The sequence below is a fragment of the Melospiza melodia genome, chromosome 11, assembly GCF_035770615.1.
Source record: "Melospiza melodia melodia isolate bMelMel2 chromosome 11, bMelMel2.pri, whole genome shotgun sequence".
NCBI classification, from domain to species: domain Eukaryota; kingdom Metazoa; phylum Chordata; class Aves; order Passeriformes; family Passerellidae; genus Melospiza; species Melospiza melodia.
The window spans coordinates 1,411,332-1,422,001 of NC_086204.1; the positions used below are offsets into that span (position 1 = coordinate 1,411,332).

The window sequence follows — 10,670 nt, forward strand, 5'->3', positions numbered from 1 at the left end:
TTAAGACATTAATAACAAAACCCCACAAATTTAAACATGATGTTTTAAGAAGTATCCAAGTGAGAGGAATTGTTGAGGCAGTTTCAACAACCATTAAGGGAAACCTATTTTAGCATTGCAAGCCTGGGTGGTGTTAACCCAGAGCTGATCCTACAAATCATGCTGGTTTCATGGGCCACAGCAGCTCCTCCACACCCCCTGTAATCCAGATCTGCCCTCTTTTCACCAGCAAAGTATTTCTCCAAGACCACCAAGCCTGGTGTTAGAGAAACCCCAAGCTGTAATTCCCCCAACCTGTCCACCAACCCCTTTCCCTGCTGCTGTCTTGAGACAGAGCAAAACCCCAAACCAACCCAGGCATCCAGGCTGTTCTTGGGCTGCTCTTTATTTCACAACTTGGGAAATAAAAATGACAAGTTTTCTTCTTACAGTCACACCATTTTAGAACTTTTTTGCTTTTTTTTTTGGACTTAGAAAACATTTCCTAGCACAGGGACTGATGATGGGCAGGAAGGAGCACACTTTGTTATGAACAACAACGTGGATCCCCATTTGCTGGCATATTTGCGGAACCTCTCTGTCTGGGAGCTGTGGTAAGAGCAATTCCCTTTGGGAAACACCCACCCACACCTTTAGGGCAGTCCTAACACAGAGTTTCTCGTGGTCCCAATATGGAAGGCTGGGGTTCATGAAGTGTTAGTCCAGGCGAGAGCTTGGTGAAGACTCCCAGCAAATCCCTCTCTGCCCCGTTGGGTGGGAGCCTTGGGTGGGCTGTCCCACCTTCCAGGACACTCCAGGAGCCAGTTTATTTCCAAGTCACAGAATATGATCAGGCCCCACCACAGGTTACCCAGAGAAGCTGTGGATGCCCCACCCCTGGAAGTGTCCAAGGCCAGGCTGGATGGGGCTTGGAGCAACCGGGGATGGTGGAAGGTATCCCTGCTCATGGAAGGGGGCTGGGACTGGATGGTCTTTTAAGTCCCTTCCAACCCACACCGTGATGGGGTCTATGATTCTGTGAATATTTGATATCAAAAACCAATCAAGCAAAACCTTCTCAACCTACCCAAGACCTTTCTTCCTCTGGAGACACCTCAAACCCTTCCCTCTCCCAATCAAGACCAATCAAGAGGACACAACCACACAAGAAAACACCAGAAAACACCGGACTTTTCTTTTTTTTTTTTTTTTTTTTTAGTTTTTTTCTTAAACAGTGATTTTTTTTTTTTTTTGTCTTTTTTTTGAATTTCATCTGGGTGCGTGATTTCTGACGGCGCTGTCGGCACCTCCCGCCGGGTCAGCCATCTCCAGGCCCTGCTACATTCAGTGTCAGACAGGATGGCAGTGACCAGCCAGTGTTCTGTTCTGAGCCTCACAGTCACTTGCACGTCTCTCTCTTTACGGGGTCGTCGCTTACATTGCTTGTGAACAGCAGCACAAAAGGACACAACGCATGAAAACCAGAGTGGGGATGAGCTGAAGGCTCCACCCCAAGGAAAACCCCCCCCAGGGATGAAAGGCAGGGCTGTCCCTCCTTTCTGCTTCCCCTGAGGGTGGGAGATTGGGCTGCAGCATTTCCCAGGGCCAGGACAGCAGCTGACCCCAGCCTAGCACCCAGGCTGGAGGATTTGGGATGAGGTGGCTGCTGGCACCTGCTGGGGAAGGAAAAGGTGATGTGGAAAAGCATGGCTGAGCTCCAATGGGCTGCAATGTCCACCAGCTCCACACAGAGCTCCTGGACAGGTCCAGCAGCAGGGACATGGCCTGGCCACCACGCTGTCCGCACCAATCTGCTGGCCCAAAGCAGCTTCTGGAGCCAGCTCTGCTCTGTGTCTCAACTGCGCCTCGAAACCAGTGGGGCAACCTGAGAACAGCGAAAATAACCAACCCCAAACCCGTTGCCTGAAATGAACTGATGCTCCTTCCCTGCCACTGGGCTTCTGCAACCTAAAACATAACGTTTATAAAAAGTAAAATTATTTCCTCTTATAACTTAAGTGCACTGAGTATCTCCTTAAATATGGTTCACACTGAAAATAAAGTTACTTTTGCTGTACAGTAAATTTCTGATAGACTTAGAAATAAACTTTGTTTTTGTTGATACAATCTGGCAGGTGTGGCCGTGCAGTGCTGCACTCCCAGCCACACGGCTCTGCACGCACACACACACACACACACACATCCACACACACAGCCCCATCCTCGGGGACAATGCTAGGGGTCTCTAGCTCTCTATATTCACATGGGAACATCTAGCTTAAAAAGTCCCTACGTTTAAGCAGCGGGTTGAGGGAACAGGGGGGAAATAACCAAACCCTGCAGTGACACAGAGCTCCTCTCCTGTTTGCCCAGGTCGTTGTCAGCTTGTCAGATTTCAAAGCCCAGCTGATGCTGCAGGCTTTCCCCATGAAGATCAGCAGTTTGCTCTTCCTAAAGGTGGGGTACAGCGCTGGGATGCTCCTACAGGAGAATCCCCCTCCCCCTGCCGAAACGAGAAATTCGTGTCCCCCGTCTGAAATCTGAAAATCCACCAGCCAGCTGCAAAAACCACTCCTGTCCCTAATCCTAGGCTCCTAAGAGAAACATGAAACTATGCAACCCATAACTTAACTCTCTCCTTGGGAATCCCAAGCTACAACACGATTTGACAGCATCCCAGCAGAGCTGCTCCCTTCCTTCCCTCCCTCCCAACCCCGGGAGCTCTGCGGCCCCTCCTGGGGGGACCACGCTGGGCTCAGGAGGTGAAGTAGGAGTTCTGCATGGAGTACAGGTGGTCGATGGGGTTTCCCACTCGTGCCTGCAGTGGCCCTGCATCTGCTGTGCCCAGGAAGCAGTCCCCCAGGTTGCTCAGTGAGGTATCGTCGCTGTCCAGGTCATGGAAGAGGGGCTCGGCACCTTGGGAAGAAAGGAAGGGACAGGAGGGGTTCAGAGCCTGCTCCAGCACCTCCACAGTGCCTGCTACCCCCAGCTTCTCTAGTGATGCCTTAGGGTTTCGGCTTTGTATTTTTCAAATCCTGTACTGCTTTAGTGTATAGCTCTAAACTCCATACAGAGTGTCAGCTGCTGTCCTCACATTTTGGTCAGAAAAACGATCCTTCTGGGCCTGAAGCTCAAGGACACCCTACAGCCTCAGGCCCTGAAAAGTATGAACAAAAAGTGAAATGGGGAGGAGCAAACGGGGGGAATATGACTTCACTACCTGAAGCTGTAATTGGAGGATTAACGCCCTGATATGGAAATGGACTAAACTTATAATTGTCTGAAAAATGTCTGGACCATAGTCCATCTTGGCTGTAGCCCCTTGGGGAGCTTTCATCTGCCCTTAATGTACCTGAAAGCCCTTCAGTAAATACTTTTATTTACTGAAAGAAATATTTATTTCTTTTATTCTTTTAACTTTGCCTGGCCTCTGTTTTTAGGTGAGCCCTAAAAAGGCACCAGTAGCACACGCCATTTAGGAGTGACGTGACCCCACCCCAACCCGGCATCTCTCTGAAGGAGACAGTGCAAAAGAGAGCATCCCCAGCGCCCTACCGTAGGGGTGCATGTGGTCTCCGGGCATCTGGGGCGGGGTGAGCCCCTGCCGGAAAGGGTCGGAGCCGTAGACACCCTGCTCCATGCCCAGCAGCTGCTGCTGCGGCGGGGGCAGCGCCGTGTAGGGGTTCAGCATCCCCTCCAGCCCCGGCCCGCCGCCGCCGTTCGTCTGGGCTGCAAGATAACAACGAGATAAGATCGTTGGCTGCGGGTTTTTGGGTGGCGGAGCTCGGCTGAGAAGCCTGGAGATGGGGAAAGCTGGATTGTGAGGGGGGTACCCGAGCTCAGGCGCTGCGTGTTCTGCTGGTCCTGCTGCTGCTGCTGCTGCCTCCTGGCGAGCTTCTTCATCTGGGAGAGAGGAAAGGGGAAAAAAGCAGAATGAAACCATCCCCTGGCCAAGGCCAGGAGGGAGGGAGCGCCAGCAATGGGTGCTGGTACCCACCTTTGCTCGCTGGTTCTGGAACCAGACCTGCACCACACGGACACTGAGCCCCGTCTCTGCCGCCAGCGTCTCCCGCACCTGGAGAGGACAGGGACAGTGTTCCCTCAGTATGGCAATGCTGGGATGGCCCCAACCAGGGGAAAGAGTGATGCATCTGACTCCATGGACATCAGAAGGCTGATTAATTACTTTATTATACTATATACATTACGTCTAAACTGAATCTGCCAAGCACTCACTCTCCTCACGCTGCTCTCATCTCGTCCCCAACAGTCCCAACACACACACCTGGCCCTGACAGGCCAGGGAAACAAAACACCATCACTCTGGGTAAAAAATCTGCCTATTGCATTCTACTCTGGCACAAACACAGGCACAGCAAGTGATAAGAACTGTGTTTTCTTTCTCTGAGGTTCAGAGAATGCGAAACCCAGAAATATTCTTGGAAAGAACTGTGCCTTCTTTTTCTCTGTGAAGAAAAATGTGGGGCTGCATCTCAGTGCACTCAGCTTTTCAGGAAGGGTCAGATCAGCCAAGACAAGGCCATGCTGAGCACCCAGGACATCCCCAAGAGCTGGGCATGGGCCCTTCTCCCCATACCTTCCTGCAGGGCTTGGAGGAGACCTCAAACGATGCCTTGAACGCCCTCCGCTGCTGCGTGGTCAGGATGGTTCGAGGCCTCTTGGGCCGTTTGTGATCCTTCCCGTCCTCAGCGCCCTTCCCCGAGGCCTGGCCCAGCTTGCAAATGCTGTCCTCATCATCACTTTTGCCTAAGGATGAAATAGAAGCAGGTCCTTTACAGAAAACAGGCAGCACACACCATCTCCAGCATGGTCAAAATAATCTGAGGCATTTAAAACAAGCGGGTGCTGGTGGGGATCTTGTTCCGAGTATGTGAGAAGCTGAATTTGGGAGTGGGGGAGAGCTACTGGCACTTGATGCCTGTGACTGCTCAGCCAGCAGATGTGTTTTGGGGTTCTTCTTTTCCCCAAGTGTCTGAGCAGCTGCAATGTGAAAGCCTGGGACAGCTGATTTTCCCTCCACCAGAGCCAGATCTCTGCCTGCTTCACAGGAATTTCCAGCTGGAGACTCATCTGGACAGAGACACGCAGGTCACATCATCCAGGTGAGGGGCCAGCAGCTGTCAAGGACCACTGTGCCCCTGGAGCTGTCCCCAAACCCAGGTGGAGACAGAGATTGGGTCCCTCTGCCCAGGCAGACCAGGCTGGGGAGGTCAGGGATGCTCAGAGAGGGCAAAGTGTTAGCCAAAAACCCCTCGCAAAAACCTCCTGACCTGCTCTACCATGGAGGACAACTCCCTTCAGAGCACATATATTTTACATACATATAAGGGGCACCTTTCTGCCTGGTATTTCCTTCTTTCTGTGGAGTTTTCAATCTCCCTGCACAGAAACCCAGGGTCTTTCAGCCTTCACCCCTCAGCTACTCACTGTGATGTGCTGCCCCACAGCATTCCCAGGCACTGGGGTGGATCTCCCTGCTGCTCTCCACCACTCAGGACAGGAACTACTCCAGGAAAAGGGACAGTGCCTCTTCCCAGCTCTCCTCATTTACTGCACCTCCCCTGCTGATGATCTTGCTTGCTCAGGTTTGACAGCACCTTCCCTGTGGCTAGTTGTAAATCACTCACAGCCTTTCCCAGAAAGCTCCTTCAGTGTTCATGCGGGAATGGCTGATGGAGCTGAGGTGCAGGTTGGACATGGATGGGGCTCTGCAAGCCTGTGCTTGGCCCAAATCCATCCCAGGGCTCTGGCAGAGGGGGATGTACCACGGAGTGTGGGTAATTCCTGGGGAAAACAGGCCAGGTCAAACCCCACGGCAAGGGCTAATCATGGATCACACACAGCAGGAAAAGTCTCAATCCCAGGTGGGAATGAGGAAAGGCAGGAGCAGATCTCCAGGGTGAGGGGAGGCAAAGATCCCAGAGGAGCAGCAAGAATGCTCTCAGGCACCAGTCACCTCTCGTCTCCACACTCCGTATTCCAGCCAGGAGCCTTTCCCTGTCAGTGGGCAGGGAGAGCTCTTGGTGCTGGCAATCCCTAGCGAGCCGGGAGCTGGGTGCTGGCCCCCAGGAACCAGAGCCTTGCTGCTGCTCCAGCTCCCTTCCTGCTCACAGCACAGCCACGGCATTCCCACACCAACAGGAAGGACAAACTGATGTTTCCTGGCACGTCCCAGCCCGAGGGATGCCACACTGGAGCAGGTGTGAGAACCCCACTGAGGAGGTTCTGATGGGGCTGAGCAGTGGCTCCTGCTGCTGCTGCCTCCTTCCCAGGGCTCTGCCAAGCTGCTGGCTCTCCTGAGCGCTGAAGGAGATTAATTTTGATGGAAAGGTAGAGATTTTTACAAATCGTGGGAGAAGGAATGTCAAGTGGTCAATGAACCACCCGAGCACGAGGTCAGCGCCCCACTCCTCTCCAGCCACAGGCTCATGGGCTCCATCAGGCCCATGATGCTCAAAACCCTCTCCAAGGGGGAAAACCCGCTCAGAGCAGCCTCTCTGAGCCCTCCCCCCGCCAACACCTGCTCCCCAAATCCCTCCCAGTGTCAAAGGGAAAGAAGGAAAAGCGAAGCCGGATTTGGCGGGGTATTACTTTTAATTAACTCTCCCTTTCAAGCCCTTCCCCACTGAGGAGGGGGGAGAAATTAATGAGTGTCTGGGGCTGCCCTGACGTCACCTGGGAAGGGGCCTGGGCCATGGATCTTGTGGATATTGTGGATATTGTGGATATTGTGGGGCTTGGTGCCCCCGCTCCGACCTGCCGAGCCCACATCCCGCCGCCGGGGCCGGGACATTCCTCGCCCAGGGAGGATTTAGGGAGAGCAGGAACGTTAGGACGTTTTTAATTGGAAAGCAGGGTCCTCTTTCAGAGGGGCTTGTTTACTCAGGCTGGGCGGCGGAGGCTCGGGGGAGGCAGTAATTGAAGCGAGGGTTTGGGAGATTACAGACAACATATGGCTCGCTTTTTATCTCTGCTTTCTCATAAAGTGGCCCTTGGTGTGTGGGGGCTGGGGGCAGGGAGGGAGGGAGAGGGCCTGGGGGGCTTCAAAGCAGCCAGGGGGGGACAGGGAAGAGGCTGGAGGAGCTCATCACATGCTGCTGGTGAAAGGCATCCAGAGAGGGGACACCACTGTGCATCCCCTGGGCACCACTGTGCATCCCCTGGACATCACTGTGCATCCCCTGGTCACCACTGTGCATCCCCTGGGCACCACTGTGCATCTCCTGGACATCACTGTGCATCCCCTGGTCACCACTCTGCATCCCCTGGACACCACTGTGCATCTCCTGGACATCACTCTGCATCTCTTGGACACCTCTCTGCATCTCCTGGACACCTCTCTGCATCCCTGAACACCACTGTGCATCCCCTGGAAATCACTCTACATCTCCTGGGCACCACTCTGCATCCCCTGGGCACCACTGGGCATCTCCTGGACACCACTCTGTATCTCCTGGACACCACTCTGCATTCTCTGAACACCCCTCTGCATCTCCTGGGTCTGTGGGGAGGAGAAGCCACCAACACTGAGCATCCATGGGGGATGCGCACCTGGGCTGGTCCCTGCTGTGTCATTGTCCCCAGCGTCCCAAGACAAAGCTGGGAGCCACCAGAAGCAGCCAGGGACAAGCTATGGGGTCAGTGGGGAGATGGCAAGGGCTGGGACCCCCCAGCCAGAGGCTGCCAGGCCATGTCAGGGGCTTTGGGTTGGGTTTCTGATCAGCCAAGGGGTTGCCTTGCCCTTTTGACTCCCACGCTGGCCCTTCACATCCCTCAGGTCTCAGCTGGAGTTTCCACCAAAATAAATCTTTCCCCTGGGGGTTTTTGCAAAGCTGAGGCTCTTGGTTTGGCAGCGGGGCTGGACCGTAGGCTGATGAGTGGCTGGGGAGGAAAAGCTCCCCAACCTTTCCCCAAATGCCCTTTTCCCCCACTAGGAACAAACCCAAACCATTGTGGCTGATCTGCTTTCTCTTCCTCATTGGTTCCTATTTTAACTGGAAAGGGTTTGTATATCCCAGAGGAAAAAGCAGTAATTTTTCAATCAGTTAAGGACTTTCCCAGGGCTAAGGGAAGAGCCAGTGCCAGTGGGCTGGGTCCTGCTGCACTCCTGCCTCTCCAGCTCCTCCAGGGCTGGACCATCACTCACCAGCTCCCCTCAGCCACCTCCTCCCATGGACTCACTCTGATTTTTAAACATCACCACTGTTAATTGCAAGGAGGAAGAACTTTTTTGTCTTGAGCAAGCAGGGTTGAGGGCTCACACAGAACCCACACAGGCAGTGCTGTAAGACAGAAGAGCTTTCACTGCAGAGGAGCTCAATATTAAAGAGAAATACAATTTTTGGGCAATTTTTGCTCCCTATCTATGCAAACCATCCCTTCACAAATCTGCTCCCAGTTACAGCACTCCAGGCTTTGTTGTGTCTGTGCTTCACATCTTAACAGCACACCCCTAATCTTGATTTCTACTTTTTTTAAATCCAGTGCTTTGCTCCAGCAGGGAAAAGACAGCCCCCCACCACAGCTGCTGACAGTCTTTTCCAGAGCAGAGAATTTCCAAGGTAAATCCTTTCCCTCCACAAAGCAGCCTTTTCCCCAGTGAGGGATTTTAGGGGGAACTGAGAGAGTGGTGAGGAGCAGGGCTCTGTGGGGATGGCGTTATCCTGAGGATTTTGGCTAGCAGACCATCAGATCATTTCCACCCTCCCACTCCCCAGCACTGGCCTTTCTCACTAAACTTGCCTTCCTGGGAAACATTCAGGTTTAATTTGCATTGAGTGCAGATAATATATTTTAATGCTGGTCTGATGCTCTGGGCAACCTAACCTGGCTGTGACACTCTGGCTGGAGCAGGATGCTGGCCCCCTGCCCTCCACCTCTCCTGCAGCCCCCCTTGGCTCTGCAGTGTCCCCAGTGTCCCCATAATGGGTCAGCAGCTGCTGGGGACACAAGGTTTGCAGACTCCCTGCTGCCAACTCATGTTTCAGCTCCGTGCCTCAGTTTCCCCTTGTTATTAAAAGGAGTGACTAGAGCAGAAGCAGCTCCCTTCTTGTTCTCAGCCTTCACAGGGGCAGGAAAAGGGACAGGCAGGGACACTGAGGCACAGGGCAGGGACAAGGGTTTAGCCCTAGGTTTAGTCAGTGGCCAGCTCTCCCTCCCACATCCGGGGAAGCTGCACGGGCCAGGAGCACAAACCCCTCCAGAAATGAGCCTCATGAGGTGGGATGGAACACACAGCATCCTCCAGCCCTCCCTGCTCAAGCCCTCACCACCGAGGTGCCTGGAGGACCTTACAGAGCTCATCCCCTCAGCCCAAAGGGCAGAAGTTCAGGGCAGCGAGCCCAAACCTCACCTCCAGACCCCTGTGAGGGGCCTGGCAGCGGGACCAGCCAGGGAGTCCCTTACCAGAATCCGACAGAGCCGGGCTCACCAAGCTCAGCAGCTCCCGCTCCTTCTCGTAGTCGCCCTTACAGAGGAGCTGCCCCTCCTTGAGCACGAACTCGTCGCCCTTCTGCAGGCGCCGCTCGCAGACGCAGCAGCAGAAGCAGTGCAGGTGGTAGACGCTCTTCTGGGCGCGCATCACCAGCTCGCTGGGAGCCACGGCCTCCAGGCAGCCCGCGCACTTCACTGCGAACAGCCTGCGGGACGGACAGACCAACAGACACGCCTGAAGTGGGCAGAACACAACCTCTTTGCCACAGCCAGCCCAACAGACACGGCTGAAGGGGCCAAAGCACAACCTCTCTGCACACCCAGACATGGCTGAAGGGGCCAAAGCACAGCCTCTTTGCCACAGCCAGACCAACAGACACGGCCTGAAGGGCTCAAAACACAACTGTTGCAGACATCTTTTCACTAAAAATCCTTTCTGAGGATTTTTTCCTTCTGAGAAGGTGAGAGGCCTCAGGGACAAAATGTAAACAGTGGTTATCTGCTGCTGTGGAATGCAACAGGTGGATCCGTGATTGGTCCCATGTGGATGTTTGGAATTAATGGCCAATCACGGCACAGCTGGCTCTCTCTCTGTCCGAGACACAGACCTTTGTTGATTCATTCTTTTCTATTCTTAGCTTAGCTAGCCTTCTGAGATGAAACCTTTTCTTCTATTCTTTTAGTATAGTTTTAATGTAATATATATCATAAAATAATAAATCAAGCCTTCTGAAACATGAGTCAAATCCTCGTTTCTTCCTTCAACCTGAGACCCCTCTGAACACGGTCACACACAACCTCTTTGCACACCCAGACCAACAGACACATCTGAAGGTGTCAAAGCACAACCTATTTGCCACAGCCAGCCCGCTGTCACACCCCGTGGGTGATGGGACAAGGGACAGGGCAGCCACAGTGGGCAGATTGTCACCGTGGTGTTTTATGACAAATCCCTTCGCCAGGATTTTTCTCCTGAGAAGCCTCAGAAAAGAAATGTGAACAATAATTATCTGATTGCTTGGAATGTGCTCTGGAGGTTGGCTGTATTGGGGAACTCCCCTCTTTTTCCACGTTTCTGTCCATCTGATGTGTCTCTTGGAATAAAGAGAGAACGTTACCATGTGGAGAAGAGCGCTTCCGATATTTTGCCTTCATTTATGTAAGACCGTGTGGGCTGGGGTCAATAGCCCACAGACTATTGACCCCATTGTCAATGGTCCAGAGTGGACCCAAACAGC

At 53.3% G+C, this 10,670-nt stretch overlaps 1 protein-coding gene across 1 annotated transcript; it reads right to left on the reverse strand.

The window, feature by feature from the left end:
• Positions 1-1,255: 1,255 nt before the first annotated feature.
• On the reverse strand, positions 1,256-9,622 carry LMX1A (LIM homeobox transcription factor 1 alpha). The gene is made up of 6 exons (XM_063165140.1): positions 9,406-9,622; positions 4,577-4,746; positions 3,977-4,054; positions 3,813-3,882; positions 3,535-3,708; positions 1,256-2,895 (listed from the first exon to the last, which is right to left on the reverse strand). Exons 1-6 carry the CDS (start codon positions 9,578-9,580, stop codon positions 2,735-2,737), a joined length of 828 nt encoding a protein of 275 aa, XP_063021210.1. The 5' UTR covers positions 9,581-9,622; the 3' UTR covers positions 1,256-2,734.
• Between the last annotated feature and the right edge of the window lie 1,048 nt (positions 9,623-10,670).